Here is a 17,964-nt window from a genome sequence, read left to right as displayed (position 1 = left end):
AAGACCAAGGAGGTTGTGATAGTTAAAATCAAAGAACAGAAATAACTGATTTATTATCATATTGTTGATTTCATTGATTTAAACACATTTATTGTTTACTATTTGGTAAGTAAAAGCTTCCTTGCTTTAATTGTAATTTTATAAGGGCTTCTTTAAATATGTGTGACTGAGTCAGGTTCACTAGATGAAGGCTCTAGTCGGTTTAGTCTAGACCCTGACGTGAATATCTCATAAGCAGTAAAAGTGAACTGACAGCTTAAATATCTTACTATAAGAAGGAAGCTACTGTTAATCAGTGTGACTGTATTAGTGTCTGTAGTTTCAGGCCTGTGCAGGTGCTAGTGAGGAGGCAGCAGGGGGAACATTGGGATGAAGGTAGTGAACTGGGCTGAGCTGGGCTCCTGTACTGTAGTACCAGGGTAATACTTTTGGCCTCAAAGTAATATTTATATACAGTAGATCTGCATCATTTATTTCTTTTAAATCACTTCAAAGAGCGGATCTTTTTTTTTTAATAATCTTGATTTCCTATATGTCTCACGTGTTTTATTATTATCTTCATATTATTATTGTTTTGGTCTTTATTTATAAATGTGCTTGCTGTTGGTTTATGACACTTACCATGGGAAAGATTATTTATTACAAGTAAATGTCATTTATTTTATTATTTTAAAGAAAACTATAAAGCTCAGCTAACTGAGAAAATATTAGAAGATAATAGAAGTTAAAAAAATAGTCTACGTCGGCCGCATGGGTTGCGTGTGCGCGATGACGTCGCATGCGTGGTACGCAGGGGGCGTGGTCACGGGGAGTCGCTGCTGCGGCTGCAGACCGAACGGAGACGCACGGTGCGTCAGTTTGAGGACACAGTTTTCTTTTCCCTAATTAGCGTCTAATTAAACACAACACGCAGGCGGAGCGGTGAGTAAAGGCTCTTTGTGGTGAACTGCAGTCCGCCCCGCGGACCGTACAGACCGGTTTGTTCAGGTGAAAAGATCCGACGCCTGCGGTTCTGTCGGTGTTTATGTTCTCTGCAATAACTTCGGAAACGGAAGCGAAGTGTTTTAGTAAATAAGACACGTTTTTGTCAGATGTCGTGTAAACACAGAGAGACAGGAAGCGTCGGAGTGCGAGGGATCAACGTCAGGGCAGCACAGGGCGGAGGGCTCAGCGACAAATACGGACAGGGCAGGAAAATACTGGGTTTCATTGTGAGAAAGGTAAAATGTGTGAGTGTTACCTTGAGTGTGTCAGGCGGGTCACAGCCTGCCGCTGGGATTACGTAACTTAGTTAGAGACGGTGCATTTCCCGTCAGAGCCGAGTGTGTGAACGCAAACATGCGGGGTGTGTTATTGTGACTTGATTATTTCATGATGTGGAAGCTGCAAATAAACCCGCACCAGCGATGCCACGCCAAGTGTGTGTGTGTGTGTGTGTGTGTGTGTGTGTGCTGGATGCTGACTATCAGCTGAGTGTGTGTGTGGCAGTTTTGCATGTGGTCTGCAGTCCGAGTTTCTGTGTGCGGGAGTCAAGGTCAGCTGGACATTGGGGTTTGGATGATGCTCTTTAAGAGGAGCAGAGTGAAAATGAGGCCTCGACATGTGAATTCACTGAAATCATGAGACTGAAAGATTCAGGAGGGACTTTTCTGGAGCTTTTCCTGAGTCTTGATGCCAGGAAATCAACAAATCACTTGATCAGCAGGTAGTTTACTGTTAAACTTCATCTAATATTAAAATGTTTTAAAAAGACCTGGCAGGTCTCAGCACTGAGTATTTTACGCTGATGCACCACAGGCTGACATCAGATGTCAAGTAGGATGATGTTTAGTGATTCATCAGATAATGTCATGTCTGTCGACTGAATTCCCATTTTCTTGCCATGAATCCAAAAATCCCAAAGTCACTCTGCTTCTTGGCTTTGCACCATCCAAAACCTTTTTCTGTGTCGGTCTAGTCTAGTCCCTGTAGTCCTGGAAAGCCCCACTGTTTCCATCTCCTGCTGCATTTCCACATTAATCATTGCATGTCACTCAACCCAAACATCGGTCTGCCCCCGGCTCGGGCTGGCTGGGGTTGAAGTACTGGCACAGGAAGGTTTTAAGAGTCGGGTTTTCAGGAAACGGATGTGATGTGTGCGCTGATACTTACTGCATCTCACACACACACACACACACACACACACATTTTAAACAGGAACCAGAGACCTTTTGGTGTTTTCCTGTGGATTGATGGTTAGTCTGCTAATTGCTTCACCTCCTCTTGTTAAATTCACTCAGTGTGCCAGTTTTATTAAAGCTAATGAAATAATCCAGTAGTCTGATTGCTCCTTCATGAAACCGAGGTCGTTTGGAACCATTCTAGAGGTGTTGTGTTCTCTCGCTGCAGACGAAGCAAAGAAATGGTTGGTTCGGATGTTTGGCAGGAGAAGAAGGAGGGAGAGATGGAAAACAGGAGGAAGAGGAGAGGGGGCGAGGGCTGCGGTCTCTCTGCCTGTGACGGCGTCTGCAGCGTGAGTTTGTTTACATCGAGCGGAGCAGACGTCCTCGGGCATGTGGGGAGACTCGGGCTGCCATCTGTTTGTGTTGAACATTTGGGAGAAAATGCACCATCATGCTTTTAACCAGTCCTTACATCCCTTCTGCTGCAGATCCTTAAAAACTCCAGCTCCTTAGAGGGACTTTAAACAGACAGAAGCTAAAGGGACCTGTACCGTGATTTACGACAGTCCACGGTGTCGGTGCAGGGAAGAGGCAGGTGGATTTGCTTGAGTTGTGGCTTTCACTTTTGGGAAACGCTGCCTCCTCCCAGTGTCATCAGGCCGTCAGAGAACATACGGCTTGGAGAACGTCAGTGAGCAAAGATGCGTCTCACAGATTCTGCAGTGGCTTGAAATGATGTAATGGTCCAGGCTGCAGTTAACGACTATATTCACAGTTAATCAGTTACTTGTTTTCCTCATTAGAAAATAAAACAGATGGAGCCTGTGGACTCCTGGCAAAGAACACGACTCGAGACGCAAATCAATTTTAAAAATGCTGCAGGCCTGTGATGGTGAACGTGATGCCTCTGATGGTTCAGGCAGACCAACTGGGCGAACAGCGTCACTGTGGCACAGATGGTATGAAACTTAATCACCAGTATAGAGACGTGATGGAACTGGCCTGTCCAACAGTTTGATTGATCGCTTTCATTTAGAAAAGCTTCATTTGTATAAATATCCTGGTCCCAGAACAAGACGGGTCCTCTTTCCTAAACGCTCTGAAATACCAGTATTTCTCGTTGGATCAGACTGGACTGTTTTTTTAAACACGTCGAGTATGTCGGACTAAAGTTTGATTATGGTGAAGCCTGTTCTGTTCCTGATGAGTCTGTGGCTTCGTCAAGGTCGGAGTCACATTCTGGTTTTTCTGTCTGCTTATGCTGGTGATTCACATCCACATCTCCTCAGACCAGATGAGGTCAGAGTCACGTTGGCCTGTTTTGCAGTGTTTTCTCCTTGGACAAGAGGAAAACTGTGTTTTGTTGGTGCAGAAATAGAATCGGTATCAGATTGCAGAGTGACAGCACTGAAAACAATGACACCTCAGGTACTAAAGTGAAGTCACTTTTCACACCTGTGATTTTGTAAATTTGTAAACTTATAAGCGACGTTTCATACATCACCCAGCAACTTAACCATCTCTGTAGCCTGAAAAGACAGATGGTCAGTCTCCAGCTGTTGCAGTTTCACCTGGGAACTAGTCGAAAAGAGACGCGTTACCCACTTCTGCTTTCATCGCACATTTGACTGGTGGTTTTGTCTCCTGCGTCATGGTCGACCACAGATCCGTCCGTTTAAACTGTAGAAAGCTTCACACTGTACAGGCTGTTATGTTTTACTTTGTAACTTCTGCATTGTTGGTCCTTTTTTATGGATGGTTTTATTTTTAACATCATCCATGCTTGAGATAAATGTGCTGCAACTATCAGTCACCGCCTCACTTTACTAGATAATCCTCCAAACAAGATGACTTTCGATGTAATATGAGCTACTTAACTAGTTTAATTTTGGACGTCAGGCAGCGGAGCTTCTGGACTGGACTGTGCTCTGGTGTTAGGGTCGATGTGTGACTGTACAGAAAACACCGGTGTACTATAAAAACACTTCCTCAAACGGCAGAAAGAAGCGACGTTAACTTGAGGAAGAAGGAGTCTTTCATGCGCTTAGCGAGGTTTGTACTCTGCGTTTGTAGTATTACTGCAGTAGCTAAATGATTTTTAATGGCAGCAGATGCTAAACGTATGTGGCTGTGCAGTATCTGTTTTGTAGTGATTTGGTGAGCCAGATACCCACCAGTCATTCTCCCAACAACAGTGACATTTACATTGTGCTTCAGGTGGCACGTTTGAAGGAGCAGTATTTTACAGTGAATTTATTTTCATTCATGGCATCAACACTAGTGGAGAGTGAAGCTGGAGCCAGTTACTTTAAGTTATGTGCTACTTCATTTCTTCTGCTACTGTTGCAGAAACTGCTACGTACATAAATATTAGAACTTAACCGTCTAATAATGTGCTGGATCCTCTTGATATCTTTGTAAAGCAGATATCTTTTTTTTTTTTTTTTTTTGTCTCGTGTCACCTTAATATTCCCAGATGGATTATTGGACCAATGCCGGCAGTGTTTCCAGTCAATATGCTGAGTTGCTTTATGGTAATGCTGGATTTCTCTGAGACCTTTGCATCAATAAGACAAATTACCTCAGTTTGCTAGTCTGGTCAATTACCTATATTGGAAATCAATTGGTTTGTATGTGGTATCATGATATTAAATTGCATGTAATGAAATAAAGACTTGTGTAAGTTATAGTCATATCTCACCTATCTCTATATTTCAAAATAACCAATAAAGAATCTGTTTGCAGATAAAATGCGATGAGGGAAATCAAATATTATGACACTTACCCGGAAATTAGTAAAGTGATGCAATATGGGTTTTACGTTACTTACATAATACTTGAGCTATAATTTCTGCATGTTTGGTTCCGCTGAGTTTAGTCTGCAGGAAACAAACAAGCTCTATGTTGTATTAGTGGGTTTACCATCGAACTGGCTTGGAAATATTTATATCATGAATAGTCTCAGATTCAGTGATGAAAGTTCACCATATAGAGCATCTGCAGCATTTGGTGGAAACCTGCCATTGAGTTCTAAAGACGATGAGTCATTTTTCTGGAGAAAGAGTCGGTTGTGGTGTGAGATTGACATGGCTGAGAGTGAGGACACACTCGATATGGCCCCTCTGTGTGTGTGTGTGTGTGTGTGTGTGTGTGTGTGTGTGTGTGTGTGTGTGTGTGTGTGTGTGTGTGTGTGTGTGTGTGTGTGTGTGTGTGTGTGTGTGTGTGTGTGTTTAGGATGTGGACGATGCTCATTTTCATGTGAAAGCCCTACAGCTGTTCTGTCTTTCAAAGGGATTATTCACACTTTATTCTAATGTAGATCCCAGTGGGAAGACACACACACACACACACACACACACACACACACACACACGGCTCAGTAGAGTGACATGGGGGAAAATGTGTTGCTCTGTTGTTGTGTTTTTGGTGTTTTGGTTGTGGTAGAGCTTGAGCCCAGGATGTGTAAAGATGCACCTGTTTAGTCCAGATAAAGATAAAATCACGTGGACAAATAAACATAAACAAGTTTGTAACGAACCGTAGAAGATTTCCAGTGTTGTTGTACCAACAGCAGACACAAGAGCTGTGATTTCAAATGTAAATGCTGCTGTTTTGTGTCTTTCCAGGTTGTGGAGAATATAACATGCAGATCTCCTGTTAGGAAGATCATCTTCATCTTCATCATCTTCACTGAACCTACATCAGCCATTTTCCTCTTTTCCTGAATCCCATCGATCAGCTGTGAGTGTGTGAAATAACATATACACTGTTGTTTGAGTTCACTGTCTTGGAACAGGATTAATATCCAGATAACCTGCTACATTTCATTAGTGCAGTCAAATACTGATGGTTTTGATTAATCAAGAAAAGTTCAGCTTTAATGTTCTCTGAGGGGGAATTCTGGGAGAAAATAAAAATAAGTGGTTTGTAATTAAAGTAGTCAGTAACAGTGGCGGTACACTCTTTGAATTAAAACTGATTTCTGTGCTGTATTTTAGAGTTTAATGAAGGGATGAGGCTGGAGAGCTTAATAAAACAGATCCTCTGACACTATTTAACTGCATTCAGTGATAGACTATAACCTTGAGGATCCCAGTTTCCAGTTTAATACGTCTGCTCTGCAGTGTAACAGGCTGCTTCTTTCAAAATCAATCACATCTGCACTGATATGTCATTCTTCATAGTAGATGTTGAAATAGAGTCAAATCAGGATTTGATCCTGTGCACACACACTTTTTTGTACCAAAATATGTAGTGTGATGCTTTGTCTTAAGGGGGACGCTGTAAAATGGGTTTTCTCCATTTATGGTCAAGTGGACTCTCACTCTCCTGCAGTCTCTGTTTCCTGATCTGCCTTTTCTTGCCTGGAGCTCTGGGGCAAATATAAACAGGTTTGGAAACTTTAATCAGGTTGTAAGTGGCTCCTGTCTCCTCGCTAAGCAGAGACAGCTGTAGTGACAGCAGCCTGTTTAACACATCGTCCTCCGCAGACGGACGTGCACAGTTATAGATACATTTAAATGAATGGACTTCATGGTGAGATTGTTTTTGGGGGTTTCCGGTTTGGTTCCATATGTGTGTGCAAATGTGAGCAGCAAGGACAAATCTCTGCCGTTTCTGCTTCAAAATGAGCGAAGTGATCATTAACCATAGATGGTTTTAACGTCATTGTTCAGGAGAGGACAGATGCTGATGACGAACATATGAATCACATATGATGGATAATTAAAAAAACGTCTATGTGGGAGTTTAAAACACATCTCAGGTTTAACGAGACGCCGCCTGTTAGATCGGCAGGTAATGACCCTCACAGCTGGTCACTTAGCTGTAAAATAAACAGTGGAACCGGAATTTAAATGCAGTTACCCAGGGCAGCTTGTGATTCCTTTGGTGACAGCAGATTCAGATGTGAAGTTTAGAGAATGGTCATTGATTTTTAGAATAAAACTTGTGAAATGTGCTTAAATGGTTCTTCATCATTGTTGATGCTAATGGATGGTGTCAGGGCTGTTTATACCCTGAATGGTTTTATGTGTCAGGAGCTCTGGCCCAGATTTACCATGACCTATACTGCACGTGTGTGTGTGTGTGTGTGCGCCCCAATTCATGTGACTCACAAACCTACAGAAACACACACACACTGTGCTGAGGCTAAATTTGGAGCTCCCTTATATGGCCGCTTTTCCCCCTCAGTGAAGTTTGACTGCGTGTTTGCTGCTCGTGATATTTTTCTGGCATCACTCGAGTCTTTTGGCAAGAGAGCGAATTCCCAGACCTGCTGAATTACTTAATTGATTTGAGGTGTTAAATCTGTCTCCTGTTGCAGGTCACACACTGAATGGGAGGCAGAGCTGTCTGCTTCAGGACTGGGGTGAATTGAAAGTGATGATGAAATTAACTGGTTTTGAAGAGGCAGCAGGAAAATGCGTTTATTTGCGTCGCAGCATAATACACAGTTGTGCGTCGGAAGAAGTGGGATTTCTGGGTGCGGTAATGTTTGGCAGACTCAAACTCATATCAAGTCAGGAAGCTGGTATCTGTGCAGAGCATGGGAACTGGAAATGGATGATGTGCAGGAACCCATTTGATAAGGGAGGTAGCTCAAGTGCATGTCTTAAGCCCCCTCATGCCATGTTGTTTGTTGGCTTTGACGATGGAAAATGTGAGTCCATTTGGCCAAGAGACTGGAAACTTCCTTCTTGGTTGAGGAACAAACACCAGAGATGCATTGCTTCTTGTCAGTCTGAGATTATTTTCATTGTGACCTGATACCTGTGATGTAGCGGTGGTGTGTTTTTCACCGTGCGAAGGGATGATTTCATAAAGAGAGAGGGGTTAAATATTTCTGTGACAGAACTGAAAACACATCCGACTCTTCTGATGTCCTGCTTCGTCACACTCACAACCACTAACCTGTGATTTTATTTATTTATTTATTTATTTCTCTTTCTGTTTCGGGGGATGTTTGCTGGGAGATCTGCATGACAGCATGTTATTAGGAGTTTTCACCCTGTTCCACCTAATCCCTGTAGAGTGCACATGTGCTTGACGTGTTATCGTCAAATCCTGTGCTGCTACATTAATAATGAATCACTGCAGAAACGACGCGGTGCTCCCTGCAGAGATATGTCGCCTGCCCAGGAAATTCTAGACATTTAGCTGTGTTGCTCATTTCACTTTTTAAATTACATAAACCTGTTGTCGTCTTCTTATGATTAGTGTCTCTTTGACCTAAACTTGTATTTGTGAAACCCATTTTTCTACCAAACTAGACCACGGTGCCTCTCCATCTGAGCCAGCTACTGTCCCTGTTTGCTTTGCTGCAAATAGGCTAATTGCTCCTTAACAAAATGGGACAGAGGGAGTGAACGCAGGAGAGACAGCGAGAGTGGGACGGTCCCTCAACCGCAGGTTAAAACCTTCAGGGAGCGAATCCCAAAAGATTTAGATGGAGGAGGAAAGAGAGGAGGAAACATAAGAGGTTTGGGAAACACAACGGCAGATGATAAAGTTCAGGTGAAAAAGAAGAGACGTTAAAGGGGAAACAGACAACAGGAGAGGATGACGAATACAAATAAGGAGAGCGGGGAAATGAGGAGAAAGAGAATCTAAAGAGATCTAAAGAAAAACCTACAGTCTCTTAGCAACATCCACGTATGGGGATGCTTGGTTTTCTAGCGAGCAGAAAATGCAAAGTTTTTAAGAGAGATGACACAAATGCAAATGAACACACTGCTGGAACAACCAACGGTACCCACACATACACACTCGCCTGCTGGTTTATTGCTCTCTGTCAGTAAAACGCAATGCAGTTACACAGAGACACAAAAGCCTCCGTCAACAAAAGCCTCCGTCAACACAGTTCAACAAAAACTGGACACCCAGGGTTTATTGCAGGGCAGCGGGGTTAGACATTCACTTTTGCTGGTTGTACCTAATAAACTGCTGATGCAGATGATGAGGTTGCTCAGAGGCTCAGGAGGCAAACAGATGATGCTCAGTCGCGTGGACAGACATGTTCCTCATCATAAATATGTAATTCTGCTCCTCTGGCTACTCGTCTTACACTCTGTTTTTCCTGCTGCTTCACAGATCGTTTATGTTTTTTTGTCAGCTCAAGCCTTCGTTACGACACTGTGACTGCAGTGGATGCTCGCCCACGTTTCTCCAAGTCAGACAGTGTTATTAGGTGCACCCTCTCCAGGATTGCTCTTGTGCCGTTCGTATAAAAGTGACCAGGGATTTTTCTTTTCTCCAGCCTTTCTCTGTTGTTTACTGCATTGACCTTTTTGGGTGGAATAGAAATAGCTATGAAAAAGTAGGAATATGTGTTTAACCGTGTGGGTGGCAAATGTGACTAAAGTTTGCATATTTTGAACTTGAAGGTTTGTTTCAACTCCACAGGCTTTTGCTTTGGGTCTTTATTCTCGGTATCAGTCTCTTTGTGTTGTGACTTTATATTCTGTTTTACTTTCTGCAGCTTGTTCCTTGTTTCTGTTCTGCTCACTCTTTCCGTTTTTGCTGCTGTTGTAGGATTGAAATTCATGTATGTGGTTGAGTTTTCTTCTTTTTTTTTTTTTTCTTGACCATGTCTCTTCCTGTAGAAAGAGCAACTGTAATAGTGTGAAAGTCAACAAGCCTGACAACATGTCATTTTGAAGATTCAGACAGTAAAGTTGTTCTTCTCCCTTTCTCCCCGTAGAGAGGTACCCATCATCCTGCAGCAGCTGTGGCGCTAAGCAGATAGAGGGTCGCATCACATGGGAGTGTGTGACTGTGTGTGTGACGGTGTGTGTTCAGGCCTCCTGCTGTTGCCCGCTGTTCCTGAACAGGCATGGCGGGGGGCAGAGAGCGCGGCTCCCGGGCCCAGAGGCCGTGGTCGGTGTATCGCGCCAACACGTTCGAGCTGTCCAGCGAGATGATCAGCTTGGCCATCGCAGGTGAGGGGAAGTTTCATTTTCCCAGAAGTTAACTGAGAAGTAAAACAGACCCTGACAAATGATATCAAACATAATCATGAGACCGAGATGTTTAATCCAAAAATTACAGAATGAATGTTGTTCACTTGCAGTAGCACTAAAACTAAACCTACACACCCTCCCTGCTGGCAGTAAATCTGTGTAGGAGCCAGAAACCTCTTTAGTTGCACATAGTGAGACCTCAGGGCTGCTCTTCATCTGTCAACATGTCTTCCTGTTGATACTGAGGTTACTTCAAGTCTCTTCGGTTGTTTTTGGAAGCCCAGTGTTTAAGGCCGCTTGTCGATTGCTTTGCAGGAAACAGTCAGGATCCAGATGAACCTGTGCTGGAGTTCAGTGTTGGTGAGTAGCACTAGTACTTTTAGCCAATACTGTCACCACAGACATTTGGACTCATCAGTACTTTATCGGTCATCGTGGATTAGTTCATGTCTAAACAAAGAAGGAATCGTCTCTTATAATGAGATAAAATGAAATGAAGTGTGGTGACCGGTGCTATGTACAGAATCCACAGCAAAATAATTTCCTGTCACTGAGCCCCAGACAGTAAATGTAGTTGGCTTCTGGTTACAGACAGGAAACTCAGTGTGTGTATTTACCTTCCCAGCCTGCACAGACCTGCTGACTCCTGCTTTGGATCGAAAACCCAACAGCTTTGTAGCAGTGAGCTGCACAACACCACCGCAGGCCTTCTGGACCAAACACGCCCAGACTGAAATCATCGAGGTCAGATATCATCGCTATCGATCTTCTGCCTTAAAGTCACAGCGTCTTTAGCTGCTATGTGATGTTAAAATAAAATCTAATATCAAGAGGCATTTGATTGAATTGTTCATAAGTTAATGCTGAAAGTAAGTGAGTGTAGAGATTCACCTGGACTTCGATAGAGGACTGTTTGCCTCCACCTACACCTGCCTCACTCATGTCGTTACAGTAGATCAGGAGGTGAGAACGTTGTAACCACACACTTTTTGGATCAAATTTTAGCAACTAATATCCAAACACACGCCTCTGATCCCTGATATCACTCCACTCCAGCTTCTACTCTCCATAATATGATGATTGTTATTCATTTACATGAGTTTCTCTACAAAAGCGTCATCATTTTATTTTTAAATGAGATGTTATAGTAGTTATCTGTCACGTAGTCCCAGAGGCAGATCTTACCTAATAAGAGTAGCAGGACTATTATACAGTTCAGTGGTACTTTTTACTGACCTTGACATGACTCTGGTTCACTGCCCGTCTCTGTCCACAGGGCACCAGTAACCCCATCTTCCTCAGCAGCATCGCCTTCTTTCAGGAGTCCAACATTAACCAGCAGACGCAGGTGAAACTGTCTGTCTTCGACGTGAAGGATCGCTCGCAGGGCACGGTACGACGTGGAGCACAGCGGCTCTTTATTCAGATGCCGTTTAAATGTTATGTTTTTCATGGGGAACGATCGACTGTTTGACCAGATTGGTTCTGATTCATGGCAGTTCACAGACAGGCTTCGTGTTCTTTTCTCTGGTTGCTACTAAGTGTTGCAGAAATCAGATGCAGAAATGGCTGAATATGGTGTAAACAGCTGTCTGTCTCTCCGCCTGTCCAGATGTACATGCTGGGCTCAGCCCTTTTTCCTATAAAGGAGCTGCTGCAGGAGAAGAGCCACCGGTTACAGCTCGAACTGAGGTGACACACATTCATGCATACGTACTTCTGAAAGTGAAACCTGTTCCCATTATAGCTTGTTATTATTTTGACTTATATACGTGACGTGTGTTATAGTAACTTAAATACACTTGGGAAATGTTTCGCTGAACAGTTCTACATGTAATTGGCAGATGAAATGATAATAATAGTAGTTCTCACGCGTTCGTAACAGATCTGCAGAGAATGAGCGGGTGGGGAACATCGCCATAGCAGCGTGGCAGATGGAGGAGAAAGCAGATCAGAGGATGTCCGTCCTGCGAGACAGCATCAGTGGCCGGGTAAGAGGCTGGGAGGGGACGGTGATGGTGGACGTTTGAAGATTTCGTTTCATTTAATTTTTCTTGAAGGTGTTTGCAGGGTTCCCTGTTTGGAGGGACTGTGTAAAAAGTCAGATCTGAATGGGTTAGTTACGATTAAAGCTGACTGGGTGATGTTTTATTATCTTATTCTAGCAGTGAGTCAGATGAAAACTGAGTCTCCTGTGTGCCTGAGGCTTCCTGCTTTCTCATGTCCATGAACTGTTCTTTCTAATTTTAACAAAACTCACTTAGCCTGTTTCATGTCCTAACAAACATGTCACAGAGCCTCACATGGTTTCTCTCAGTGGATTTTGTGTAGGAGCAGTGCCAGCGTGGTTAGAGTGTGCTGAGGTAAGAGTGGGCTTTAGAGTGGACAGATAGGTGGAGGTTGTTGGTGCCCACCAGAGTTGACTTTCTCTGTAACGTCAGCTCACGTATGTCCTGCAGACGGTGCTGCCTGTTGACGAGAGCCTCACAGAGTCGATGGGAGTCCGACTCAAATACGCCTCGCTATGCAAAGACACCCTGCTGCACTCGGGTATGACCGCACTTTATTTCCAGCAACGTCCCACCTCCTTTTCTGTAATTAATCAAATATTGGCTGAGTTAATGTTCCCATTGGTTACTTCAGTTTGTAAAAATGACAGAAACAGGAGATATAGCAAACCCAGTTAATCAGGCTTTGGTGAACATTTGGTTACATAGGTATTATGCAGATTTCACATGTCAATATATAAACATATATATATATATATATATATATATGAAGCTCTTAACTGTTGTAAAACATGCTGTTTTGGAAAACTGACCTTTTTTCACTATGAGTGTGTTGTTTTACTTTCTGTCCCTCCTGCCTCGCCCTTCTCCAGCCATGGCTCCATGTTTACTGAGACACCAGACTGTGAATCTTATTTTCTTGTAGATACATATTGATTGTCACTGCAGAGTTGGATGTATCTGTTTACCTCAGAGACTGACAGTAGATCCAAAAATAACAGCAGAGATGTTTGAGATAGTACAGTATTTGTGCACATAGTGAACAGAGAAAAAACTAAAAATTAATCTTCAATCTCTTTTATTCAAAACTTTTAAAAATTACAGCAGATACAGAAGATGAACATGCTCGCATGATCAGTCTAATATTAGTTTTATGTGGATTTTCAGTGTTTGGAGGCACAATGTCCAGGATGTACCGGTTCCCCACGACTGATGGGAACCACCTACGGGTGCTGGAGCAGATGGCTGAGAGTGTCCTGTCACTAAACATTCCCAGACAGTTTGTCAAACTGCTGCTGGAGGAGGACACAGCCAGGTACTAATGATTAGCTGGGCTGCAAAATGAGAATGGAAGTGTCAGTGAGTCTGTCAGTTTCTGTGACCAAATGTTCCCATAAGCCCAGTGTGTATGAGTTTACCATCACAGATGATGGAAAGCAGAAAGGTCTCACAACTGGGAAGCTGGGACCAGAGAGTGTTTGGCATTTTTTTGTTTCAAAAATCACTTGAATGATGATTAATTATGAAAATAGTTGCCAACAGTATTACTGGAGATTGCAACAGTTGTAATTGTGAATAATTTGAAATGTATTTGCAGAAATTTGAAATTTTTGCATGAACAAAATTAAACACATTTCATCTCCTCTTTAATATTTAACACCCACGTTTCTGCGTCTCCAGGGTGTGTGAGCTGGAGGAGCTGGGAGAGTTATCCCCCTGCTGGGAAAATCTGCGGCGGCAGATCGTTTCTCAGTACCAGAACATAATCCTCACATACCAGGAAACACTATCTGACCTCAATGATTACAGAGGTCAGTGTGTATTTCACTTTTTAAATGGCTTCTTGCTCTTTGGATGAGTCTCTCCGAGTCTGGTTTAGACATGATCCCTTTGATTCTGATGGTAAAATGCTGATGATGTTATGATGAGCGTCATCTGCATAGTTATGGATAAATTATTGCTGTGGATTAACTGGCCTAAAGGAAACATGTAAAGATTGAACAAAAGGGGTCCCAAGATAGACCCTTGGGGGACCCCACATATCAAGGCCATTTGGTCTGAGACACAGTTACCAATTTCAACAAAGTACTTCCTGTCTTCAAGATAGGACTTAAACTATTTAAGGGCAGTACCAGAGATGCCTATCCAGTCCTCTAACCTTTTTAACAGGATCACATGGTCCACTGTATCAAAAGCAGCACTTAGATCCAACAGTACTAAGACAGAGACTCTGCCAACGTCCGTGTTCAGATGAATGTGATTTGTCACCTTGATGAGTGCAGCCTCAGTGCTGTGATGGGGCCTAAAGCCTGATTGATAATCATCAAAGCAGTTGTTTAGCAGGAGAAAGTTGTCAGGTGAGTTTAAGGAGAGCTATGACTAAGCTTCCTGTGCTGGTAATTTTCCTCATTCTTTTCTCCCTGTCTGCCCACTCCCTGTCAGGTCCATCATTCAAAGCCAGTAACCTGAAGGCAGAGAGGAAGCTGGAGTTCATGCCGACCAACCTACACGTACAGAGGATGAGGGTGCAGGATGAGCTGGGCTTTGGTGAGATATTTCACACTGGCACAAACATAAACCATCCATTTTTCAATTTAACGTTTCATAAATTCTGTTAAAATTTCTTATTTTCTTTAAATTTTATGCTTCTGTCTGTGCGTTTCTTCTCCAGAACACACGTATGACGTGGTAACAATCGGTGCTCCTGCAGCTCACTGCCAGGGTTTTAAAAACAGCGGCTTGAGGAAACTCATCCAGAAGTTTGAGGAGGCGAAGAAACAGTAAGTTCAGAGGGGACAAAATTGAAGCACTTGCACTTTTTCCCTCATCTGCAGTGATATCTCCCTGTCTTGAAATATTCTTTGCTTCCTTCATCATTTGACTTGTATTGTTTCCAATCTATCAAACAGGCGATTCATTTGATCTAAATGAAATTCTTTTGCCTGAAATAAACTTTGATTTTGACATAAAAATGATGTATTGTTTCTTTACCGTTCGCATTAATTCAGCAGTTCAGTTCTTTGGTTACCTCTTAATTTTGTTTTTGTTACTTTTCCGATCAGCGTATATGAGGAGGGATGGTGAGTTGCTGCACGGCTTTGCTTGTTTTCATTTCATTGTTCACTGTTACAGCTCATTGGCTTCACTACAGACCACTTTCACTCTCAGTGTTTAACTCGTGGTTTAATGACGAGTGCATCCCAGACGAGCAGCTTTATGGGGATTAGGGTTAGTTTGCAAACACCTCAGACGAGACTTGTGTTTGCAGAAACACAGTAACACATGATGCATTGGTATTAACAAGCAACCAAGATGTATGTGTGAAGTACACAGTGTGTTGAAGTACCACTCATTTTGTAAATTCATTGTTATTGTAGTAGAAACACAGAGCTACCATGACATAAAGATGACCTGAATGCACCGATATGAATTTGTGAAGTGAGTGGTATCAGCCCCAGCCCCGCTTATCGAGTTTCATGTTGTTTTTGTGTTTGCCTGAGACCAGTTAAATTATCTTTAAGAGCAGGTGTGTGCATGCAAATGTTGTGTTTAATGTTTGTAAGTGTCTATAAAATTAACAGCATAGTTTCTGATTTATATAAAATTACATTGTTAAGCGGACATGAATCATTTTGAAACTTTGAGTCAGTAAAAGCGATATTGACATGCAGGCAGTCTGTTAAGACCATGTGTCTGTGCGTTCTGCAGCAGTGCCCTCTCCAGCTCGCAGTCTATCGTCTACATACCCCAGGACATCGTCCGAGCCAAAGAGATCATCGCACACATTAACACGCTGAAGACTCAGGTCAGCTACTATGCTGAGAGGCTTTCACGGGCCGCCAAGGACCGATCCGCCAGTGGACTGGAGAGGACGCTCGCTATTCTGGCTGATAAGGTGAGAGCCAAGGGTGTGTTAAAGGAACTATATGATATATTTAATTTGGGTATTTCTTATCAGACACAGATACTACACTGATACCTAGTGATTCCTCTCACTCTCAGACTCGTCAGTTGGTGACGGTGTGTGACTGTAAGCTGCTGGCTTCGGCTATTCAGGCCCTGAACGCAGCACGGCCTGAGTACATCGCCTCCAAAGCATCTCCTTCCGCTGACTCAGAACAAGTAGTCCTCCGAAACGACCAGGACACGCTGCTGGCCAAGTGGAGTGGTCGCAACAGCCGATCATCTCTGCACGTCAACTGGCACGAGGAAGAATGGGTGAGCCTCTTGTCCTGTCGTTAAAATGTGTTTTAACATCTGCTGGTGCTGCATGACCGCGTCAGAACGAGTCTGAACTTTGAGGGTGGTGTCTGTCTCTTCAGGCAGCCTGAGACAAGAGGTTGTAGTCAAAGCTCCACATTTGCTGTGATTACATAAGTCTTTCTTAGGCAAAGTTGTGGCATGCTCCCTCATTTGCATACTGATGTGATTCATCCCCTCACTGCTGCATCTCTTCTCTCCTGCAGCTCCAGACTGTTCCCCTGCTGTCATTTTTTAACAGCTATTTAGCCTCTCTAGCATGCCTTTTTTTTGTTTTGTTTTTGTTTTTCACTTTTCCCACAGGATTTTAATGTTTAGCACATAATACAGTGACATAACGTATTACAAACGGGGCATTGAACAGTGTTGCTGTGTCCTCTCAGGAGAAGGTTTGGCTAAACGTGGATAAGTCTCTGGAGTGCATCATCCAGCGTGTTGACAAACTGCTGCAGAAAGACAGGAGACCCAGTGTCGGCAGTCAGGACAGTTCCCAGACTGAGCTGCAGGGAGGGAGCAGCAAGAAAGGTGACGTGCACACGTGCACACACACACACACACACACACACACACACACACACACACACACACACACACACACACACAAATTCAGTTTTATGCTTTTGTTTTGTTTGTTTTTGTTTCAGACATTAGACATTTTTTTTGCATAACCATTTGCTTTTTAACTTTGCTTATCTCATGCTGGTTTGATTTGTTGTTCGTATGATTTTATTTCTGTCAAACCCCATTAATGAAAAAATTACTTAAAATGCAGGTGTTTCTTTATTACATAAACATAAACGTATAGCAGTACAAAATCTAAGTATTCTAATGATTAGTAAAGTAACAGTAAAGTCTCGTTTAGACATGAGATGACATTTATGTGTATGGCTATGGAAAGGTAAAGGAACAAGACGAGCTTTCTGGATCAATCCAGGAATTTTGTCAGAGGAATATCCGTCATCATCATCACCACCTCCATCATCATCATCACCACCTCCATCATCATCATCATCACCTCCACCATCATCATCATCACTTCCACCATCATCATCACCTGCCCTCTCCTCTGCACGTTCCCCCAGCCCTGACCCACAGTCCTGTATGTGTGTTTTTATTTATTTATTTGTTTTTTATTGCTTCACTGTTTAAGTCGGGGGGGATTTGAATGAGTTGGTGTGATTTTTCCTTCACCTGATCAGAGTCAGTGTGGGTGTTATTAAATGGCTCATTCCTGGTGTTAGCGTTAGGGGAAAAAACTGTCTTTATTCATCATTTTGTTTTATCTGGTGTGTTTGTTGCTGTCTGGTCTCTCCAAAGTACATGATGTTGCAGAATTACTGTAACTGTGAGCAGGACATTAGAGACAACACATCCAACCTGGCAACCATCAGTTGTATCTGAGGATTTTGTGCTTATTGTCCATGTTGCATTGGTCCAGGGTCAAATATGTGTCCAAACGTTTTCAACATGGTGCATACAGCAGTGGCAGTGTGGTGCCAAATAAGGACCAACAAACATGTTGTCCAGTGACCAGTTAGGGTCCACTCATTATTTCAGTGCAGCTTGGAATGA

General features: G+C 43.0%; 1 protein-coding gene across 6 annotated transcripts in view; it reads left to right on the top strand.

Moving 5' to 3' along the window:
* Positions 1–803: 803 nt before the first annotated feature.
* Positions 804–17,964, top strand: part of LOC113127445 (inositol polyphosphate-4-phosphatase type I A-like) — a 28,537-nt gene continuing 11,376 nt past the window's right edge. For 2 of the 6 annotated variants that reach the window (XM_026302027.1, XM_026302029.1), the window contains exons 1-17: positions 804–921; positions 5,789–5,903; positions 9,865–10,102; positions 10,439–10,483; positions 10,749–10,867; positions 11,400–11,516; positions 11,736–11,815; positions 12,009–12,114; positions 12,565–12,673; positions 13,300–13,447; positions 13,813–13,943; positions 14,575–14,679; positions 14,804–14,912; positions 15,841–16,027; positions 16,135–16,350; positions 16,776–16,917; positions 17,291–17,491. In XM_026302027.1, coding sequence (XP_026157812.1) covers positions 9,997–10,102; positions 10,439–10,483; positions 10,749–10,867; positions 11,400–11,516; positions 11,736–11,815; positions 12,009–12,114; positions 12,565–12,673; positions 13,300–13,447; positions 13,813–13,943; positions 14,575–14,679; positions 14,804–14,912; positions 15,841–16,027; positions 16,135–16,350; positions 16,776–16,917; positions 17,291–17,491 — 1,921 coding nt within the window. In that variant the 5' untranslated portion in view covers positions 804–921; positions 5,789–5,903; positions 9,865–9,996. Of the gene's footprint in view, positions 1,221–3,918; positions 4,215–5,788; positions 5,904–9,864; positions 10,103–10,438; positions 10,484–10,748; positions 10,868–11,399; positions 11,517–11,735; positions 11,816–12,008; positions 12,115–12,564; positions 12,674–13,299; positions 13,448–13,812; positions 13,944–14,574; positions 14,680–14,803; positions 14,913–15,840; positions 16,028–16,134; positions 16,351–16,775; positions 16,918–17,290; positions 17,492–17,964 lie in introns of those variants that run through there. The other 4 variants (XM_026302028.1, XM_026302031.2, XM_026302025.2 and 1 more) reach the window with 4 other exon arrangements.

Source organism: Mastacembelus armatus, chromosome 2 (genome assembly GCF_900324485.2).
Source record: "Mastacembelus armatus chromosome 2, fMasArm1.2, whole genome shotgun sequence".
Classification (NCBI taxonomy): Eukaryota; Metazoa; Chordata; class Actinopteri; order Synbranchiformes; family Mastacembelidae; genus Mastacembelus; species Mastacembelus armatus.
Note: the sequence above shows the minus strand (reverse complement) of the source record. Positions and strands in the feature narration are given on the sequence as shown.